Genomic DNA, 23034 nt, shown 5'->3' on the forward strand with positions numbered 1-23034 from the left:
GTTCAATTCCCACGGGGGACCAGTTTAAAAAATGTATGCATTTACTCTTTGTCGCTGTGGATAAGAGTGTCTGCTAAATGACTGACATGTAGATCACAACACAGTTGTTAAGAAATATCCATCCTGCAAGTTTCAGCTCCCTTGTACCTTGGGCTAACTCAGTGGAGCGTCATAAAACTAACATCCTCAGTGGAAGGAAGTGGATTAACTTTTTCCTTTTCCACTCTGCATAAGCACCAAATAACATTGTGTGAAGTTGTTTACGCTGCGATATTTGCCATAAATAAACTATAAGAGTGAATGTTAAGGTCTTTGGGAGTCATCCATCAGGAATTATACATTCTATGAATGCAAGGCTGGAGGAGTTTGGTATAAGTGTAACAGTACAAATTTAAACCGTCCCCTCGCCCATACCCGGGCGCGAACTAGGGACCTTCTGCACACATCAACAGTCACCCTCGAAGCATCGTTACCCATCGCTCCACAAAAGCCGCGGCTCTTGCAGAGCAAGGGGAACTACTACTTCAAGGTCTCAGAGCAAGTGACGTCACTGATTGAAACGCTATTTAGCGCCCACGCTAACTAAGCTAGCCGTTTCACATCCGTTACACTCACCCCCCTTTTGACCTTCCTCCTTTTCCGCAGCAACCAGTAATCCGGGTCAACAGCATCAATGTAACAGTACAAATTTAGACCGTCCCCTCGCCCATACCCGGGCGCGAACTAGGGACCTTCTGCACACATCAACAGTCACCCTCAAAGCATCGTTACCCATCGCTCCACAAAAGCCGCGGCCCTTGCAGAGCAAGGGGAACTACTACTTCAAGGTCTCAGAGCAAGTGACGTCACTGATTGAAACGCTATTTAGCGCCCACGCTAACTAAGCTAGCCGTTTCACATCCGTTACACTCACCCCCCTTTTGACCTTCCTCCTCTTTTTCTTCCGCAGCAACCAGTAATCCGGGTCAACAGCATCAATGTAACAGTACAAATTTAGACCATCCCCTCGCCCATACCCGGGCGCGAACCAGGGACCTTCTGCACACATCAACAACTGACGCCTACGAAGCGTCGTTACCCATCGCTCCACAAAAGCCGCGGCTCTTGCAGAGCAAGGGGAACTACTACTTCAAGGTCTCAGAGCAAGTGACGTCACTGATTGAAACGCTATTTAGCGCCCACGCTAACTAAGCTAGCCGTTTCACATCCGTTACATAAGCATGCCACTTGTTTTGTGTATACTTTGGAATTCTGTAATAACATCAGTATTATTGGTTGCTGCACCATCGCTTCCAAAGATCCACCCAATGAGGTACATCCTATTTGCCAAGATGTTCTATGTACACATGAAAAGGGAAAACGCTTAATGCTGATTGTATCACATAATTAAAACGTGTACACCAAACAACTGAATTAAACAGGGCCCTGAGAAATTGGGCCTTTTATTCACCACCATGGACACATCTTTACATTAAGTTCTTCTTCTCCACACTGAAGCTCCCCCCATGTCTATAAATGGTTGTAACTGGTGTTTACAACCCAACTTAAATTATAGCTTATGTTCCATCATACCTCTTTAAGTCCATGACTTCAATGTTATTGAAAAATGTATTATGAGGTACAGAGAGTGAGGGAGGCTGAAGTTTTCTTGCACTTTAAGTATGTCAGAATTTAAATAGCACACACACACACACACAGTGTATCTAAAATTCAATGAAATTGACACGCAGATGACAACATTGATGATTATCAAATCAATATCACATCTCTTAGATGTTGTCAACACTTTGAAACATAATGAGGGAAGGAAAGACTTCATATAGAATTTCTTTTCAATATTGGTTTGTGTAGAAACTTACTGCGGGACCTGTTGTCAATTTTGCCAACGGCAATCCTGGGCAATACTGAACAAAACTATTTCAAGACCAACATCTTTCCACACAATAGTGTGAGAAAGGGAAACAGACAAAGGTTTGGGTTTGCGGGAAAGTTTTGAAGTCAGGCCCAAACTAGCTGGTTTCTGGTCTAGTGGGGTGAGGCCATAGTGTTAAGATTGATTTATTGTTTTTTATAAGATAAGTTTAATGCTAGCTAGCACCTTACCTTGGCTCCTTGCTGCACTCGCGTAACAGGTAGTCAGCCTGCCACGCAGTCTCCTCGTGGAGTGCAACGTAATCGGCCATGATCGGTGTCCAAAAATGCCGATTACCAATTGTTATGAAAACTTGAAAATCGGCCCTAATTAATCGGCCATTCCGATGAATTGGTCGACCTCTAGTCTCTACTGCCCCTTTCAGAAAGCATCACTATACTACCCTGTTCTCTTTGATAGCTGAGATTTATGTCATGCTGTAACAGTGACATAGATATTATTGACTGTTTCCCCTAAGATGTGCTTGAGATGGGAGGCCACACACAAGACATAACTATTGGTGTCATTACTTTTGCCATTTTAGTCATTTAGCAGACACTCTAATCCAGAGCGACTACCAGGAACAATCAGGGTTAAGCATTTTAAACATCTGCATTATTCTGTCATCACTGACCCTGTTGGTAACCCTGACGTGTCAAAACTCTTAAAATCAATACACAAGTATATATTTTTAAACCTGCATATTTAGTTAATATTGCCTACTAACATTCATTTATTTTAACTAATGAAATTGTGTCACTTCTCTTGTGTTCTGTGCAACAGAGTTAGGGTATATGCAGCAGTTTGGGCCGCCTGGCTCGTTGCAAACTGTGTGAAGACCATTTCTTCAAAACAAAGACAGCCAACTTCGCCAAACGGGCGATGATTTAACAAAAGCACATTTGCGAAAAAAGCACAATCGTTGCACGACTGTACCTAACCATAAACACCAATGCCTTTCTTAAAATCAATACACAGAAGTATATTTTTTTTAAACCTGTATATTTAGTTAAAATAAATTTGTTAGCAGGCAATGTTAAACTAGGGAAATTGTGTCAATTCTCTTGCGTTCATTGCATGCAGAGTCAGGGTATATGCAACAGTTTGGGCCGGCTGGCTCGATGCGAACTAATTTGCCAGACTTTTACGTAATTATGATATAACATTGAAGGTTGTGCAATGTAACAGCCATATTTAGACTTATGGATGCCACCCGTTAGATAAAATACGGAACGGTTCCGTATTTCACTGTAAGAATAAACGTTTTGTTGTCGAAATGATAGTTTCCGGATTTGACCATATTAATTAACCAAGGCTCCTATTTCTATTTGTTATTATATTATAATTAAGTCTGTGATTTGATAGAGCAGTCTGACTGAGCGGTGGTAGACAGCAGCAGGTTCGTAGGCATTCATTCAAACAGCACTTTACTGCGTATGCCAGCAGCTCTTCACAATGCTTCAAGCATTGCGCCGTTTATAACTTCAAGCCTATCAACTCCCGGGATTAGGCTGGCAATACTAAAGTACCTATTAGAACATCCAATAGTCAAAGGTTTAAGAAATAGAAATGTTATAGAGAGAAATAGTCCTATAATAACTACAACCTAAAACTTCTTACCTGGGAATTTTGAAGACTCATGTTAAAAGGAACCACCAGCTTTCATATGTTCTCAAGTTCTGAGCAAGGAACTTAAACTTAGTTTTTTTACATGGCACATATTGCACTTCTACTTTCTTCTCCAACACTTTGTTTTAGCATTATTTAAACCAATTTGAACATGTTTCATTATTTATTTGAGACTAAATTGAATGTATTAATGTATTATATTAAGTTTAAATAAAAGTGTTAATTGTTCATTCAGTATTGTTGTAATTGTTATTATTACAAATATATATTTATTTGTAATAATGACAATATATATATATATATATATATATATATATATATATATATATAAATGTCAGATTAATCGGTATCGGCTTGTTTTGGTCCTCCAATAATTGATATTGGCGTTTGAAAAATCATAATCGGTCGACCTCTAGTAAAGACGTTTCTATGGATCTCTTCTTCAGTGTGTCTGAGTTTATCCTGTTATGTCACATAATAGTATTCACCACACCCCCTACAATGGTCAGAACACTGAGTATGACTTCCAAAATCAACCAATGACAAAAGTCAGGCACTTTTTCAGAAACATGTTTTCTGGTAGGTTTTGATTTACACAAGACATGAAGACAGAGCATTATCTAGGCAGGCTGAGCCCTCAGCACATCTCTAACTCAATGTGATTTACAAGAAAGAGACGGTGGGGGTTGGACTACGCTAAAATATTCTGCTGCTCTCCACAACTCCTTAGATGTCGATGCCCACACAGCACTTATTGACTGCACTCTCAACAGGATTAGCCCACTGGACCATAGCCTCAAGCAGCTGGAAGTAGATAAGGGGCTGAAGCATACACACTAGATGAAACAGACAAACAAAAAAGTTGCACACTAGACGAAACACACAAACAAAAAAGTTAATCACACATCAAAAAGACAGACAAAAGCACCCATTTCCGACTGAATAATAGTTGAAAGGAAATGCTAACTTACTGTCATGAGTTCCTTCTGGAAGGATTTCCTCTCCTTGCCCTCTGTATTATTGCAGTCCTCTTTCAGCTTCTCCAGAACAGACGCCACCCTCTCAGGCTCGCTGTCCAGCTCTGCACGGCAGAAGTGTGAGAGCGGTAGGTTAACGTAACCCAGGGCATCGGCAAACGCCCTCCAGCTTCCTACGTTCTCCATCAGTATAGTCCTCACAGAGGCATAGATGTACGTCAGGAACTTGCAGGGCTTCAGGATCTGATCCAGTAAGAGTGTAGTGGTTAGTTCAGCACCGCTGAAGTAAATGGGTTTTACTTTGCCCACCAACAGAACATTTTTTGCATGTACAAGCCCTGTTCTACCCTGATAGTAACAGATGTACCATTCCTTAGTCCACAACTGTCCCTTCAATTTGATTTTCTCTTCGCTCAGAAGGGCAAAGTAATCCCCCTTTTTGTACTCCAGTAAGTATTGGTTCTTGGTCTGACGGATGACTGTTTTGATCAACTTGCCAAACTTCAGGTTGCGGATTCGTCGGTCATGGAACACAGGGTATTTGGTAGTGATGGCCAGAGGGGACAAGACAATTTTCCCTAGTTCCTTCTTCTTCAGGAAGCGCCTCTGCACAGATGTTTGTGGACCGGTCTTGGGTGGAGGTGTTGGAGTTTGAACACAAAACTGGGCGAGAATACAGTCTTGGTCATCCTTGACCTGGACACGTAATGTGAAATCTGAGACATCATCAGCAGTGCGTGAGGCGATCACATAGACTATCCGGCTAACCTTTCCCAGTTTGACCTGGAAACCCCTAACCACCCTGGCCTGCTCACTGGCCTTTACCTCATAGTTGGCCATGTTGGAGTAAACACCAACCCGAAGGTCCTGGGGCCTTGCCAGGACAAACTGGTGCTTCCCCCAGAGCTGAAGAGCCACTGGAGGGGTGGCATGGGCCTGCTTCCCTACTTCACTCACCAGTAATGTTTTTGGGGCACAGTCATGGCCAAAGATGGCCACCACAGCCTTAAAGGATGGGTGAATGTGCTTGGGACCATAGACACCGAGCGTGACCTTCTTCACCACGTTGTCCCAAACAGTGGTTTCTGGAGCAACTGACTGGGCCTGGGCCACAACAGACACATACATGCACGGCTCAAGGTTATCCAGACAGACCTGGATGTTGTCCCCATACATATAGGCTTGGGGGATTGGTGTGTAGGGCCCCTCCTTGCAGTCACTCCTCACACATATGACCTTTGTCGTCTGCCTGCTCTCGTTCTTCACCATAACGGACACCGTCATCTCAAGGGTGACTGTGGTTTTGGTCTCCATGTTACCGAGCTTGATCTCCACCACAGGGCTTACGGTCGTTGTTCGGTCATTGTTGAGCTCCAGCGGTGGGTCCAGCAGGGCCTTCATGGAGATCTGCTGGGAGTCTCCAGGGGCCACGTGGCCCTCCGGGATGTGGATGCTGATGCTGGTGTCTGGAAGCTGGACAGCTCCTCCAGAACTGTCTAAACGGCACACAATGTTGGTCTCCACTGGCTGTGTTTGTCCCCAGCCTGGGTTCTGACCCAAGGAGTCCAGGTCATGGCAGGACCTGGCTAGCTTGCGGTGATTGAGCCACGCCGCCCGGAAGTCCTCTCTGCTCTGGAACTGTTCAGGTGCAGGGGCTTTCAGGCCTCCAAAAAAACCTGAGGATGCCTGAGGGACGTCATTTTGAGCTTGCAGGATTGAAAGTTCTGAGAGACTGTAGGATCGCTTGCTCCTGAAGAATGGGTTGTCCCTGCGTAACATTTGGCCCACTCCCAAACTGGGGCTGATGGGTTTCAGATCGAAAATGCCACTGCCAAAGCCGTTGATGTTGATGCTACTGCTGGTAGAGTTTGGTGGGACAGAGGAGGCTAGGTTGTCAAAAAGAAGAAGGTCCACTGACTTACTGTTCTCATTACTGTTCTGATCCAAAGAACCTTGAAGGGCCCCGTTGAGGAAAGGGTTAGTGGAGCTACGGCTAAGGTGCTGGTGATGGGGGGCAAAGGGGTTCCCGTTTTGGGGGGCAGTAGGTTTCAGCATCACCCCGGTCCAATCTCCAAGGAGGTCCAGCTCCTTGGCTCCCTCCTCAACAGAGCAGTCTCCTAGGCTGTCGATCATACCGCTGTCACTGAAGGAGGAGTCCCGGTAGTTGATGGGCTGGACGTATGTCGCAGGGATGTAACCCATCTCAGTGCTGTTGTGGGCGTACCACCACTCTCCACCCGATGTGTCCAGCACAAAGAGATGTTCTCCCTTGGAGAACCTGAGGGTGGTGAAGCTGGAGGGACAGTAATCCTTAATAGCAACGACTTCCCTGGCAGTGCCGAAGGAGGCAGTGGCGTCCAGTCTTAAGGCACTGGGAGAAGGCACTGGAAAAACAGAACATAAAAAAAAAATAGGTAAATCAGAGAACCAATATTACGACAAATATCTCAACATAAAGGTTGACAGCACAAGCAAAACATTTTTTTTTTACGCAGTTAATTAACACGTAATAATCAACCTCCTAGCGTACCTTTGACATCTGTGAGACAGTTGGATTCAGACACTCCATCACTGAGGTCAATGAGTGTCCCCTCTGACTTGCAGCGCGGCAGTGCGATGTTGTTGTTTGTCGCTCTGATTCGATGGGCGGCCATTGTTGGTTATTTCCCTGCACACCCAACCTACGTGTTCATGCTGCTCTCCTGAGTTACGTTTTAGCCAAAGGCAGAGTTAGCCATCAACAGCCTTCCATGGTGTCTGGAGGAGAGAGAGAAAAAAATGGATTTAATTAGCTTTTAGCTACACTTGACAATCTCATTAAAATGGGGCAGATGCATTCTGATTAGAAAAATAAATCAGAATTGCAACCTGCTCACTAATATAATCAAGAGGAACAAATAATGGATTACCAAATGCTGACAGGATGTAAATATCCCCCAGATATTTGCAAGTTTCACATGTGGCAGGAATTTGAATGTGGCAAGTGAAAGAAAAACACCTAGTCCCTAGTGTGTGTGTGTGTGTGTGTGTGTGTGTGTGAGTTGTGTCTAACCATGTAATTCCTGCACACACAAAGTTCTCTTCCTCGAGGTGGGTGGAGAGGACATTCAATGTGAGACTCCAAAGAGTGCATGATCATTTCCAATAGAATGACAAAGAATATTATTGGACATTCATGTGAAACTCTATAGACACTGAATTGTCATAATTTCATCTCTCCTTGGTCTACAATCTTGAAATTCTACATTCTGTTAAACTATACCAACAGACAGGTCGTCCTGAGAGTAGTGGCATGGTATACCAAAACGTATGTACTTGTTTACAATAATAGAACATGAACAACAGTTAGGTGCTAGAATTTGTTACTTTCGGCACTTCTGTAAAATGAGTCTCACGTCATCTACTGATTGAGAGAGGAGGAAGTCTGTCTATCAGCACAACTCATGTCCCTTTATAGTGCTAGAGCACCATGACTGCTCCACTTACTCATTGCTAGATCTACCCTGTCCTGAGGAACCACTGAACTCACTGGGAGTCTGGGCTGCATCGTGTTAGATCAACCTCTCATACTGTCCTGAGGAACCACTGAACTCACTGGGAGTCTGGGCTGCATCATGTTAGATCAACCTCTCATACTGTCCTGAGGAACCACTGAACTCACTGGGAGTCTGGGCTGCATCATGTTAGATCAACCTCTCATACTGTCCTGAGGAACCACTGAACTCACTGGGAGTCTGGGCTGCATCATGTTAGATCAACTTATCATACTGTCCTGAGGAACCACTGAACTCACTGGGAGTCTGGGCTGCATCGTCTCTTATTCTACACAGAACACAACTGAATAATGCAACAAGGCATATAGAAATTTTGAAACTTCATTACAAAACAAGCTATTTGATATGGAATTTTAGGACCCGTTTAGGAATCTTTAAAAAAAAAAAATAATAATAATTTGGCCTTTACTTCTATAGCCCAGAGAAACGCATTGAATAACACATTCATGAATGCCGAAAAATGTATCATAAGAAACAAGGTTTTGAAGTGATTTGTCCCTATATCTAGGAGATATAAGAAGGTTCAGGAAATATTATATAGATGTTTATTATACAATCAAAAGCATGTGAACACACTTCAAATTAATGGATTTGGCTATTTCAGCCTCACCTCTTGCTGACAGGTGTATAACATCGAGCACACAGCCATGCAATCTCTATAGACAAACATTGGCAGTAGAATGGCCTTACTGAAGAGCTCAGTGACTTTCAATGTAGCACCGTCATAGAATGCCACCTTTCCAACAAGTCAGTTTGTCAAATTTCTGCCCTGCTAGAGCTGCCCCGGTCAACTGTAAGTGATGTTATTGTGAAGTGGAAACGTCTAGGACCAACAACGGCGCAGCTGCGAAGTAGTAGGCCACACAAGCTCACTGAAAGGGACTGCCGAGTGCTGAAGTGCGTAAAAATGATCTGTCCTTGGTTGCAACACTCACAACCGAGGTCCAAACTGCCCCTGGAAGCAAAGTCAGCACAATAACTGTTTGTCGGTAGCTTCATGGGTATTCATGGCCAAGCAGCCATACACAAGCCTAAGATCACCATGCGCAATGCCAAACGTCAGCTGGAGTGGTGTAACGCTTGCTGCCATTGGACTCTGGAGGAGTGGAAACACGTCCTGTGGAGAGATTAATGGTTTTTCATGGTTCGAGCTAGGCCCCTTAGTTCCAGTGAAGGAAAATCTTGACGCGACAGCATACAATGGCATTCTAGACAATTCTGTGCTTCCAACTTTGTGGCAACAGTTTGGGGAAGGCCCTTTCCTGTTTCAGCTTGACAATGCCCCCATGCACAAAGCGAAGAAAAGGCTTGGAAGAACTTGACTGGCCCGCAGCAATGTTCCAACATCTATTGGAAAGCCTTCCCAGAAGAGCAGAGGATGTTATAACAGCAAAGGGGGGACCAATTCCATACTAATGCTCATGATTTTGGAATGAGATGTGTATACAGTGGGGAGAACAAGTATTTGATACACTGCCGATTTTGCAGGTTTTCCTACTTACAAAGCATGTAGAGGTCTGTAATTTCAGAAAATCACATTGTATGATTTTTAAGTAATTAATACGCATTTTATTGCATGACATAAGTATTTGATCACCTACCAACCAGTAAGAATTCCAGCTCTCACATACCTGTTTTTCTTTAAGAAGCCCTCCTGTTCTCCACTCGTTACCTGTATAAAGACACCTGTCCACACACTCAATCAAACTCCAACCTCTCCACAATGGCCAAGACCAGAGGGCTGTGTAAGGACATCAGGGATAAAATTGTAGACCTGCACCAGGCTGGGATGGGCTACAGGACAATAGGCAAGCAGCTTGGTGAGAAGGCAACAACTGTTGGCGCAATTATTAGAAAATGGAAGAAGTTCAAGATGACGGTCAATCACCCTCGGTCTGGGGCTCCACGCAATATCTCACCTCATGGGGCATCAATGATCATGAGGAAGGTGAGGGATCAGTCCAGAACTACACGGCAGGACCTGGTCAATGACCTGAAGAGAGCTGGGACCACAGTCTCAAAGAAAACCACTAGTAACACACTACGCCGTCATGGATTAAAATCCTGCAGCGCACGCAAGGTCCCCCTGCTCAAGCCAGCGCATGTCCAGGCCCGTCTGAAGTTTGCCAATGACCATCTGGATGATCCAGAGGAGGAATGGAAGAAGGTCATGTGGTCTGATGTGACAAAAATAGAGCTTTTTGGTCTAAACTCAACTCGCCGTGTTTGGAGGAAGAAGAAGGATGAGTACAACCCCAAGAACACCATCCCAACCGTGATGCTCCAAACCCACCAGCAGAATAAACTATGACTGCACATGGGACGGAGATCGTACTTTTTGGCCATAATGACCATCGTTATGTTTAGAAGAAAGATGGGGAGGCTTGCAAGCCGAAGAACACAATCCGAAACCGTGAAGCACAGGGGTGGCAGCATCATGTTGTGGGTCGCGTTGCTGCAGGAAGGACTGGTGTACTTCACAAAATAGATGGCATCATGAGGGAGGACAATTATGCGGATATATTGAAGCAACATCTCAAGACATCAGATGCTCACCAAGTTAAAGCTTGGCCGCAAATGGGTCTTCCAAATGGACAATGACCCCAAGCATACTTCCAAAGTTGTGGCAAAATGGCTTTAAGGACAACAAAGTCAAGGTATTGGAGTGGCCATCACAAAGCTCTGACCTCAATCCCATAGAAGATTTGTGGGCAGAACTGAAAAAGTGTGTGAGAGCAAGGAAGCCTACAAACCTGAATCAGTTACACCAGCTCTGTCAGGAGGAATGGGCCAAAATTCACCCAACTTATTGAGGGAAGCTTGTGGAAGGCTACCTGAAACGTTAAACCCAAGTTAAACAATTGAAAGGCAATGCTACCAAATACGAATTGAGTGTATGTAAACTTTTGACCCTCTGGGAATGTGATGAAAGAAATAAAAGCTGAAGTAAATCCTTCTCTCTACTATTATTATTTCACATTCTTAAAAAAAGTAGGTATCCTAACTGATACAGGGAATTTTTACTGGGATTAAACATCAGGAATTGTGAAAAACTGATGTATTTGGCTAAGGTGTATGTAAACTTTCGACTTCAACTGTATTTAACCCTTTTTAGGGGTTGGCACAAAACTACCTTTATACGAGTCCCAAGACGCCTGTAGGGGTCGTAGAGCAAAACTGCGAACACCATCATGTTCGTGACAGTCATACTAGTTACTAGGTTAAACTGTTCGGACGCTAAATACATTTTTGTGAGATGCAGAAGTGCGAAATTGACAGATTTTGATGGGGATTTAAAAAATATATATGTTACTTGGGCGTCAGGGCCACACTCAACTTAAACATAATTTACAAACAAATTTGTGTTCAGCGAGTCCACCAGATCAGCGGAGGTAGGGATGACAAGGGATGTTCTCTAGACAAGTGCGTGCATTGGAGCATTTTCCTGTCCTGCTAAGCATAGTGCCTTTGTGTGTCAAGGAAAATGTATGGAGTAAAAAGTACATTATTTTCTTAAGGAATGTAGTGAAGTAAAAGTTGGGAAAAATATAAATAGAATATACATTTTTAAAAACTACTTCACACCACTGCAGAGTACCGTAACCATAATGAAAAATATTTCAGATTTCAAATGCTCACCAAAAACATTCTTTAACTTTGTCTCCCCTGCCTCACGTCTCTCCCAGTCAAGATCATCTTTACTCAAGCCTGTGTATGTGAATGAGGTCATGGGTCTTAAAGAGACAATGCAAAAGATACAGAGAACACTATTGTAAGTGCAAATGTTGTTGATCAGGGCCCAGTTTCCCAAAATCATCTTAAGGATAAATTCATCGTTAGAACCTTCGTACCAGCATTGTTAAATCTCCAAGTTTTTTTCCAAAAACCATCCTTATTAGCATTGCACATTAAAACACTCAATCGAACGCCTGCCTCAGACCACTTGTAGATCAGTTAGATCGGTAGATGCTTTTTTGCCCTCCTGTCACTTTATACACCAAAAACACAAAAAAATCGTATCCGCATCTTTGTGACAGCCGACAACTTCAGACCAAAGTTGACTAAAAATACAAAGTTGCCGATGTCGTAGTAATTGATACAAACAAGCGACGTATAAAAAGGTGCTTCAAATGAAAACCGAGATGATTTAATGCATTAAAACAAACAGGCTATAGGCCTACTTCAATCATATTGAAATACATTTCATGATCAATCAACTGAGTTCTATTTTGCTACTTTTTAAAATGTATTTCACCTTTATTTAACCAGGTAGGCCAGTTGTTTCTATATATTTCATGATCTGAATTCTAACATGCGAGGGAGCTGATCCGTCATCAGTATTGTGAAATAATTATTATGTTAACTGTTGCATCTCTAGGGGCGCTATTTCATTTTTGGATAAAAAACGTTCCCGTTTTAAGCGCAATATTTTGTCACGAAAAGATGCTCGACTATGCATATTCTGACAGTTTTGGAAAGAAAACACTCTGAAGTTTCAGAATCTGCAAATATTTTGTCTGTAAGTGCCCCAGAACTCATTCTACAGGCGAAACCAAGATGAAACGTCAAACAGGAAATGAGCAGAATTTCTGAAGCTCTGTTTTCTAATGTCTCCTTATATGGCTGTGAATGCGACAGGAATAAGCTTAGACCTTCTGCCGTTTCCCCAAGATGTCGGCAGCATTGTGACGTATTTGTAGGCATATCATTGGAAGATTGACCATAAGAGACTACATTTTCCAAGTGTCCGCCTGGTGTCCTGCGTCGAAATTGGTGCGCAAAGCCAGGTGCAAGTATTTTTCCATTTGATTGAGAGGAGAAACCATGCTTCCACGAACGATATATCATCGAAGAGATATGTGAAAAACACCTTGAGGATTGATTCTAAACAACGTTTGCCATGTTTTCAGTCGATATTATGGAGTTAATTTGGAAAAAAGTTCGCATTTTGAGGACTGAATTTTCGGGTTTTTTTGGTAGCCAAATGTGATGTACAAAACGGAGCTATTTCTAATACACAAAGAATCTTTTTGGAAAAACTGATCATTTGCTATCTAACTGAGATTCTCCTCATTGAAAACATCCGAAGTTCTTCAAAGGTAAATTATTTTATTTGAAGGCTTTTATGTTTTTGTTGAAATGTTGCGTGTTGGATGCTAACGCTAATGCTAACATTAAATGCTATGCTAGCTAGCTACTTTTACACAAATGATTGTTTTCCTATGGTTGAGAAGCATATTTTGAAAATCTGAGATGACAGTGTTGTTTACAAAAGGCTAAGCTTGAGAGATGGCATATTTATTTCATTTCATCTGCGATTTTCATGAATAGTTAACGTTGCGTTATGGTAATGAGCTTGAGTCTGTATTCACGATCCCGGATCCGGGATGGGGAGATACGAAAGGTTAACTTGTTGTTACTCCCATCCCGTGAACGGGATCATAGTCATCATCTGACACTAATTAGCATAACGCAATGGACATAAATATTACTAGAAAATATTCCTATTCATGAAAATCACAAGTGAAATATATTAAAAACACAGTTTAGCCTTTTGTTAATCACCCTGTCATCTCAGATTTTCTAAATATGCTTTACAGCCAAAGCAAGACAAGTATTTGTGTAAGTTTATCGATAGCCTAGCAGAGCATTATGTCCAGCTAGCAGCAGGTAACTTGGTCACGAAAATCAGAAAAGCAATCAAATTAAATCGTTTACCTTTGATGAGCTTCGGATGTTTTCACTCACGAGTTAGATAGCAAATGTTCCTTTTTCCAAAAATATTATTTTTGTAGGCGAAATAGCTCCGTTTGTTCTTCACGTTTGGTTGAGAAATCGACCGGAAATTGCGGTCACGACAACACCGAAACATATTCCAAATTAGCTCCATAATATTGACAGAAACATGGCAAACATTGTTTATAATCAATCCTCAAGGTGTTTTTCAAATATCTATTCGGCAATATATCCACCGGGACAATTGGTTTTTCAGTAGGAGCGAGAGGAGAAATGGCTACCTCTGTATTTTACGCAAGAATCACTCAGAGCCATCAGGTGACCACTTGCGCAAAGTAGCCGCTTACGGGTATTTTTCAACATAAAGGCGTGAAACTACGTCACAATGCTGTGGACACCTTGGGGAATATGTAGAAAAAGGAATCTGGCTGATAGCCCATTCACTGCTCAATAGGGACGCATCGGAACGCAGAGCATTCAAAACATGAGTCACTTCCGGATTGTATTTGTCTCGGGCTTTCGCCTGCAATATCAGTTCTGTTATACTCACAGACAATATTTTTACAGTTTTGGAAACTTTAGAGTGTTCTCTATCATAAGCTGTCAATTATATGCATATTCTAGCATCTTGTCCTGACAAAATATCCCGTTTACTTTGGGAACGTCATTTTTCCAAAAATGAAAATACTGCCCCCTAGTCACAACAGGTTTTAAGGAAAGATTTGAATGGAGAAATGTGATTCGAAAGCAGCGCTCCCTTTCTTTCGATCCCATCAGTAATTGACATGCTCGAATGAAGCACTTAGCGACCGTTCTGTCTGCATGGTGTTGTAGGAATGATGCATCGTTAAAACACTCGTAAGCCTTCATTCCATTGCTAATTGGAAACCAGGCCTAGTACAAGAAAATAAATAATCCCAAATGGAAGGGGAAAAGATTGTGTCATCTGTAGCCCCATGAAATTAGCCAAAACAAGTACAATAACTCAAAGCATGCACACACTCCTATGAAATATGCATTCACCTGTATTGTGAATTGGCGCAGGCTGCATCTTGATTTACACAGTTTATCAATATAGATTTACCATCACAATAAATGACAACCAATATGTTATGCAGTTAGAATGGTAAGTCAAAACTAAGTCAACTTGATTCTATGATTGCATAATTGATTCATTAATGCATACATTTCTCCCCCATTTTTTTTTGTACTCTAAAGATCTGTCAGGATTAAATGCCACTGTGACCTGCTAATATGCCTTCTTTTGATGATGTGGAATCGTTTTGGTATTGAGTATTGTGATAGTATTGAGAATCGTGATAGTATTGAGTATTGTGATACTGAACCTGGTAGCAAAGTCAAAAGTCTGGTATTGTGAAAATACAGAGAATGCAACCTGCTGTTTTCAACTCTCTAGAGACAGCAGGAGCGGTAGAGATACTCTGAATGATCGGCCAACTGACATTTACTCCTGAGGTGCTGACCTGTTGCACCCTCGACAACCACTGTGTTTATTATTATTTGACCCTGCTGGTCACTCGGCACAGCCAGAAGAGGACTGGCCAGCCCTCATAGGCTGGTTCCTCTAGGTTTCTTCCCTAAGTTCTGGACTTTCTATGGAGTTTTCCTAGCCATCGTGCTTCTACACCTGCATTGCTTGCTGTTTGGGGTTTTAGGCTGGGTTTCTGTACAGCACTTTGAGATATCAGCTGATGTAAGAAGGGCTATATAAATACAATTGATTGATTTGATTGAACCAACAGCTTTCTTTCTTTTTTGCAATTAAGTCATGTGACTTACAGTTAGTGGCCCAGTGTCGTCCGGGTATGGCCGGGGTAGGCCGTCATTGTAAATAATACATTTGTTCTTAACTGACTTGCCTAGTTAAATAAAGATTAAATACAAAATAAAATAGTGCATTCATCTTAACTCTGGGATAGGGTCTAGTTTCCTGAATTTCCGCCTGACTGACATGCCCAAAGTAAACTCAGGCCCAGAAGCCAGGATATGCATGTAATTGGTAGCATTGGATAGAAAACACTTAAGTTCCTAAAACTGTTAAAATAATGTCTGAGACTATAACAGAATTGATATGGCAGGCAAAAATCTGAAGAAAAACCAACCAGAATAGGTTAAAAAAAAATTAGGTCCCAGGCTCTTATAATAGAATGTTATTGTTCCTATGTAATTCTGTCTCCAGATTGCAATTCCTATGGCTTCCACTAGATATCAATAGTCTTTATTCAAGGTATCAGGTTTGTTTATTGCAAAACATGCAAGAATTGAGTTTTGGTGAGAAGAGCACCAGAACAATATCAGTCATTCGGCGTGCAAGGGAGAGGGCGCCCACTTACTAATGTTGCTTTCCTATTGAACATACTACTTTCCGTATGAAATATTATAGTTTATTAAAACATTTTAGAGTACCTGAGGACTAAACAGAAACATTGTTTGACTTGTTTGGACAAAGTTGAGCGGTAGCTTTTTGGACTCCTTTGTCTGCACGTTGAATGAGTGGATTACTGAAATCGATGGTGCCAACTTAACAGACTTGTTGGGATATTAAGAAGGATTTTATCTAACAAAACAACCATTCATGTTGTAGCTGGGACCCTTTGGATTGCAAACAGAGGAAGATCTTACAAAAGTTAGTGATTTATTTAAATTGCTATTTGTGATTTTATGAACCCTGTGCTGGTTGACAAATATGTTTACCTGGGGCGCCGTCCTCATACAATCGCATGGTACGCTTTTTCCGTAAAGACTATTGTAAATCGGGCAACACAGTTAGATTAACAAAAATATACATTTTTAAATTATATTATATATGTTCATGGATGTTTAATATTACGATTATTTATTTGAATTGCGCGCCCTCCAATTTCACCGGATTTTGTCGACTGGTGTCCCGCTAGAGGGACGCCTATCCCCAAGAAGTTTTTCAGATACCTGGGTGGGATAACCACATGTCATAGTAAGTACACATTTTTCTCAAAGTAGCTTGGCAAAGTCAGAGCTAGTAGGAAAAAGTAAAGTGAGAGTGGTTTACCTCTTGTCTTGGAAATATATCCTGTTGATCTTAGTAGGGCCCTTTCGTTGCACAATCTTTGAAATAGTAAACCCTGGAGTCTGAACAGTTTTCATGAGATTTCGCTTCACTCAGTTTCTCTGTACTTTGAAATAAATCTAACCATCAAGGATATCTCAGTGAAAGGGATTTCTAGAATATGTATATTAGTTAAAAATAGTATGTCAAGCTAATTTCCATATCCATTCCCTCTGAAACATTTGATCATTGATCATCCTTTGGAGAGGATGGTTCTGTACTAAGAGAGATGTGAAAAAAGACCTGGAAGAAGATATATTGGAGAGGAAATGGGATAGCTAAAGAGCCATACTGAAACAGAATGATAAATGAAGTGCATATCCAAAAAGCTCAAGTTGATTTCAAGTAAACATTTTGTCTGACAGACTCAGATCCTTCAGGAGGGGGAGTAGACAGCACTTTGTTCAAAATATTTATTCTAGTCTACTTTTTAGAACATGCCTTTCCGGTCAAGACAACCTAAGCAAAAAAAAAAAAGCCTTTTTATAATTCTTGTTGCTTGTAACAAAAACAGACCAGGTGTTGCTACTCACTGAAAAGCCAGACCTCATCTCAGCTAGTCTCTGTTTTCTTTACGCATATTTTGTGGATGACCCAAACGGTAAAACAACAAAACATCAAATCAACAGTCACATCTGCTGCCTCTCCCACACTCAAGGAGAGGTGGTTTGTGTAAGGTGCCAAAACTCCCATCTGCCTGCTCCCCTGAGCAGTCAGGAAAACAACACACAATGGGTGTGGCATGTGACAAACTAAACCATTTGAACTGTAATACGGCTTCGGGGCATTGAGGACAGGGGTCTCAGATGTTTTAAAGAAATGAGCTACAGACGGCTATATCAGTCCGCTAATACAAGACTTGTTAAAGGCCCAGTGAACTATTTTAGAGAATTTATTTTTGTTTACATTTTTTATAATTCTTTTGTTTTATAATATTTTTATTTTGCAGGGGGTAATGTCAGTTCGTCATGGAAAAAGCAGGTGTTCATAATGTTTTGTACACAGTGTACTTTGTATTACTGATTCACCGATATTACATTTTTAGTTGATATCAATATCCATTTTTTCCTTGCCCCCCCAAAAAACAATATCAATAACCGATATTTACATTTTGAGCAGCCTTTCAAAGCATTCTAGTACAGTTAAACAGTTAACACACATACATGGACGCAGCAGTCTAAGGCACTGCATCTCAGTGCAAGAGGCGTAACTACAGTCCCTGGTTCGAATACAGGCTGTATCACATTCGGCCGTGACTGGGAGTCCCACAGGGCGGCGCACAATTGGCCCAGCGTCGTCAGGGTTTGGATAGGGTAGGCCGTCATTGTAAATAAGAATTTGTTCTTAACGGACTTGCCTAGTTAAATAAAGGTCACTCACACACACACGGACTAAAAAGTTATTTTATTGGCATTTACGCATGTCCCCATTACCAGAAAAACATAATCAAAACCTATTTATTTCACTTACTTGCTGTGCTGTTTCATTGTTCATTTATTCAGACGTTTCATTCCCAACCAGGATTTCTATGGAACGCCGTTTGGGTCTTTGCATGTGAAAAAAGAGGGACGTCAAATAACACTATATGACGTGTCAAATAAGCTTGTTGACCAATCAGGACCTGAATATGACTGCATGTCACACAATAATTTAACGCATTCATAATTTTACGTAGCTATTACACATTGATTACACTATCACTCGTATTTCATGTCTCAACGATTCATCGAGACGCATGCTATGATGCTGGTAAAATTGTCATAAAAAAAAGCTAGTTCGCTCATGGATGCAAACAATGTTCTTCCCCAAAAACATAGCAAAAAGACAATGTTATAGTAGCTATAGTTAGCTAGCTAACTATATAGCTAGGTGTCATCATCTAAAATAACCTTTGAAATTAACACAGTTCTTATTTAGTGGACTTTGCGGTTAGCCTTCAAAATAAAATTGTATTTGACAGTAATGCAAATGAATACAAATAGTATAATTATGCCATAATTTAATAGATCATGCTAAACGAGGTTGGAATGTTATATAAAATCAACAAAAAGACAATAATTAGTTAATTTGACAAAAAGGAATGTGAATCGAGCCACATTTATTGTCAACCTATGTGTATTGAACACTATTCCAGAGGAAAAACAATACTGTGGGGATGTTTTGCAGTTTGATAACTCTTTTGAGGATGTTGTGAAAAAATACAGTGCCTTGCGAAAGTATTCGCCCCCTTTGAACTTTGCGACCTTTTAACCATCTTCCCTGTCCCTGCTGAAGAAAAGCAGGCCCAAACCATGATGCTGCCACCACCATGTTTGACAGTGGGGATGGTGTGTTTAGCTGTGTTGCTTTTACGCCAAACATAACATCTTGCATTGTTGCCAAAAAGTTCAATTTTAGTTTCATCTGACCAGAGCACCTTCTTCCACATGTTTGCTGTGTCTCCCAGGTGGCTTGTGGCAAACTTTAAACAACACTTTTTATGGATATCTTTAAGAAATGGCTTTCTTCTTGCCACTCTTCCATAAAGGCCAGATTTGTGCAATATACGACTGATTGTTGTCCTATGGACAGAGTCTCCCACCTCAGCTGTAGATCTCTGCAGTTCATCCAGAGTGATCACGGGCCTCTTGGCTGCATCTCTGATCAGTCTTCTCCTTGTTTGAGCTGAAAGTTTAGAGGGACGGCCAGGTCTTGGTAGATTTGCAGTGGTCTGATACTCCTTCCATTTCAATATTATCGCTTGCACAGTGCTCCTTGGGATGTTTAAAGCTTGGGAAATATTTTTGTATCTAAATCCGGCTTTAAACTTCTTCACAACTGAATCTCGGACCTGCCTGGTGTGTTCCTTGTTCTTCATGATGCTCTCTGCGCTTTTAACGGACCTCTGAGACTATCACAGTGCAGGTGCATTTATACGGAGACTTGATTACACACAGGTGGATTGTATTTATCATCATTAGTCATTTAGGTCAACATTGGATCATTCAGAGATCCTCACTGAACTTCTGGAGAGAGTTTGCTGCACTGAAAGTAAAGGGGCTGAATAATTTTGCACGGCCAATTTTTCAGTTTTTGATATGTTAAAAAAGTTTGAAATATCCAATAAATGTCGTTCCACTTCATGATTGTGTCCCACTTGTTGTTGATTCGTCACATTGATCCCCAATCTTTGGGTGAAGCTGTACAGTGCAATATGAATGTCAGCACACACACAATAGGCTGACAGGGGAGGTGATTTCACACAGTCACAGTCCCACGATAAGAGCTCCAACGCTAATAACTCTTCACAGTTGTGTTCTATGGGTGTCACTGAGTAGACTCATACCCCATTTCTTTGCTTCACATTCCAACCTTGTTTAACATTATCTAGCCTAAATCTGGCACGATTCCACCAATTGTAACGTTCTGCATCACTTTCAAAGATGTAATTTTATTTGAAAGGCAAACCGCAAATTCCACGATTGTGCCTAATACTTATTGTGGCTAGCTTCACAACACATAGTCAGGTCGAGCCTCACTAGCCAGATGAAGATAGCTGGCTGCTTAAAACGTTAGCTTTGGGCAACAGGGGTAAGTAGCTGGCTAGCTATTTATTTTCATGAACTGCAGTTCAAATTCAATAGGCGAACAACAAAGGGCTACCTAGATAATACTTACAAGGATTTCTAAATCTTTTCTAAGAATTGTGAAAATGTCTGCAGTTTCTACTGGTCATTGTTTTCTGGCTGGTTGTATTGGTGCTAGCTAGGTACTAAGCTAAAGCTAGCTACCCCAGAAGTTGCGGTCGAACAAATAATGCTTTATTACCAACGTGGTAGTGTAAACACATCGTTCGTGGATGGTGCTTAGTTGTTTGCAGACTTTTTTGAACAGCTTTGACAGCGCTACTGTTGGTAGGGTGGCGCTTAGCTTGCACGTGCAAATTCAGAACACACAATATTCTATAATAGAACAGTGTTATTTGACATGTCAAATTAAAAGCTTATTTCAAATGAAATCACATTTTAATAGTCACATGTGCCGAATACAACAGGTGTCGACCTTAGAGTGAAATGCTTACTTACGAGCCACTAACCAACAATGCAGTTTTTTTTAAATGGATATGAATAAGAAATAAAAGTAACAAGTAATTAAAGAGCATCAGTAAAATAACAATAGCGAGACTATATACAGTGGGGTACCTGACTATATACAGGGGGGTAGCGGTACAGAGTCAATATGCAGGGAGACACCGGTTAGTTGAGGAAATCAAATCAAAGCTTATTTGTCACCTGCGCCCAATACAAAATGTTTACTTACAGGCTCTAACCAACAGTGCAATTTTTAAGTAAAAAATTGGTTTTAGGTGAACAATAGATAAGGAAATAAAAAACAACAGTAAAAAGACAGTGAATAACAATAGTAGCAAGGCTATATACAGTAGTGAGGCAATATACAGGCAGCGGTTAGTCGGGCTAATTGAGGTAGTATGTACATTAATGTATAGTTAAAGTGACTATGCATGTATAATAAACAGAGTAGCAGCAGTGTAAAAAAGGGTTGGGGGGACGAAGATGCACAATGCAAATAGTCCTGGTAGCCATTTGATTAGTTGTTCAGGAATCTTGTGCCTTTGAGGTAAAAGCAGTTGCCATTCCAGGCAGTGATGCAACCAGTGACGCTCTCGATGTTGCAGCTGTAGAACCTTTTGAAGATCTGGGGACCGATGACGAATCTCTTTAGTTTTCTGAGGGGGAATAGGCTTTGTCGTGCCCTCTTCACGACTGTCTTTGTGTGTTTGGACCATTATAGTTTGTTGGTGCTGTGGACACCAAGGAAATTGAAGCTCTCAACCTGCTCCACTACAGCCCGTCGATGAGAATGGGGGCGTGCTCGGTCCTCCTTTTCCTGTAATCCACAATAATCTCCTTTGTCTCGGCTACGTTGAGGGATAGGTTGTTATTCTGGCACCACCAGGCCAGGTCTCTGACCTCCTCCCTATAGGCTGTCTCATCGTTGTCGGTGATCAGGCCTACCACGTTGTGTCGTAAGCAAACTTAATGATGGTGTTGGAGTCGTGCCTGGCCACGCAGTCCTGGGTGAACAGGGAGTACAGGAGGGGACTGAGCACAGGGAGTACAAGGGGCTCCAGTGTTGAGGATCAGCGTGACAGATGTGTTGCTACCTACCCTCACCACCTCCAGGATTCAGTTGCAGAGAGAGGTGTTTAGTTCCAGAATCCTTAGCTTAGTGATGAGCTGAGTGCACTATGGTGTTGAACGCTGAGCTGTAGTCAATGAATAGCATTCTCACGTAGGTGTTGCTTTTGTCCAGGTGGGAAAGGGCAGTGTAGAGTGCAATAGAGATTGCATCATCTGTGGATCTGATTGGGCATTGTGCAAATTGGAGTGGGTGTAGGGTTTCTGGGATAATGGTGTTGATGTGAGCCATGACCAGCCTTTCAAAGCACTTCATGGCTACGGACGTGAGTGCTACAGGTCTGTTGTCATTTAGGCAAGTTGCCTTTGTGTTCTTGGGCACAGGGACTATGGTGGTCTGCTTAAAACATGTTGGTATTACAGACTCAAATCAGGGACATGTTGAACATGTCAGTTTAGACACCTGCCAGTTGGTTAGCACATTCCCGGTGCACACGTCCTGGTAAGCCGTCTGGCCCTGCAGCCTTGTGAATGTTGACCTGTTTAAAGGTCTTACTCACGTCAGCTACGGAGAGAGTGATCAGAACAGCTGATGCTGTCATGCATGCCTCAGTGTTGCTTGCCTCGAAGCGAGCATCGAAGTGATTTAGCTCATCTGGTAGGCTTGTGTCACTGGGCAGCTTGCGGCTGTGCATACCTTTGTAGTCTAATAGCGGGATTTCTTATAAGCTACCAGGTTAGAGTCCCGCACCTTGAAAGTGGCAGCTCTACCCTTTAGCTCAGTGCAAATGTTGCCTGTAATCCATGGCATCTGGTTGGGGTATGTACGTACAGTCACTGTGGGGACGACGTCCTCGATGCACTTATTGATAAAGCCAGTGACTGATGTGGTGTACTCCTCAATGCAATCGGAAGAAACCCGGAACATGTTCCAGTCTGTGATAGCAAAACTGTCCTGTAGTTTTGCATCTGCTTCATCTGA

At 41.9% G+C, this 23034-nt stretch overlaps 1 protein-coding gene across 2 annotated transcripts in view; it reads right to left on the reverse strand.

Moving 5' to 3' along the window:
- The window catches only part of LOC110501888 (SH3 domain-binding protein 4), a 76120-nt gene that overhangs the window by 30870 nt on the left and 22216 nt on the right, over positions 1-23034 (reverse strand). The window contains exons 2-4 of one of the 2 annotated variants that reach the window (XM_021579743.3): positions 7049-7275; positions 4513-6902; positions 4126-4377 (exon numbers count right to left, since the gene is read on the reverse strand). In XM_021579743.3, coding sequence (XP_021435418.3) covers positions 4195-4377; positions 4513-6902; positions 7049-7172 — 2697 coding nt within the window. In that variant the 5' untranslated portion in view covers positions 7173-7275 and the 3' untranslated portion in view covers positions 4126-4194. Of the gene's footprint in view, positions 1-4125; positions 4378-4512; positions 6903-7048; positions 7276-23034 lie in introns of those variants that run through there. The other variant, XM_021579742.3, reaches the window with a different exon arrangement.

The sequence above is a fragment of the Oncorhynchus mykiss genome, chromosome 22 (genome assembly GCF_057628025.1).
Source record: "Oncorhynchus mykiss isolate SJ-2025 chromosome 22, ASM5762802v1, whole genome shotgun sequence".
In the NCBI taxonomy this organism is placed as follows: domain Eukaryota; kingdom Metazoa; phylum Chordata; class Actinopteri; order Salmoniformes; family Salmonidae; genus Oncorhynchus; species Oncorhynchus mykiss.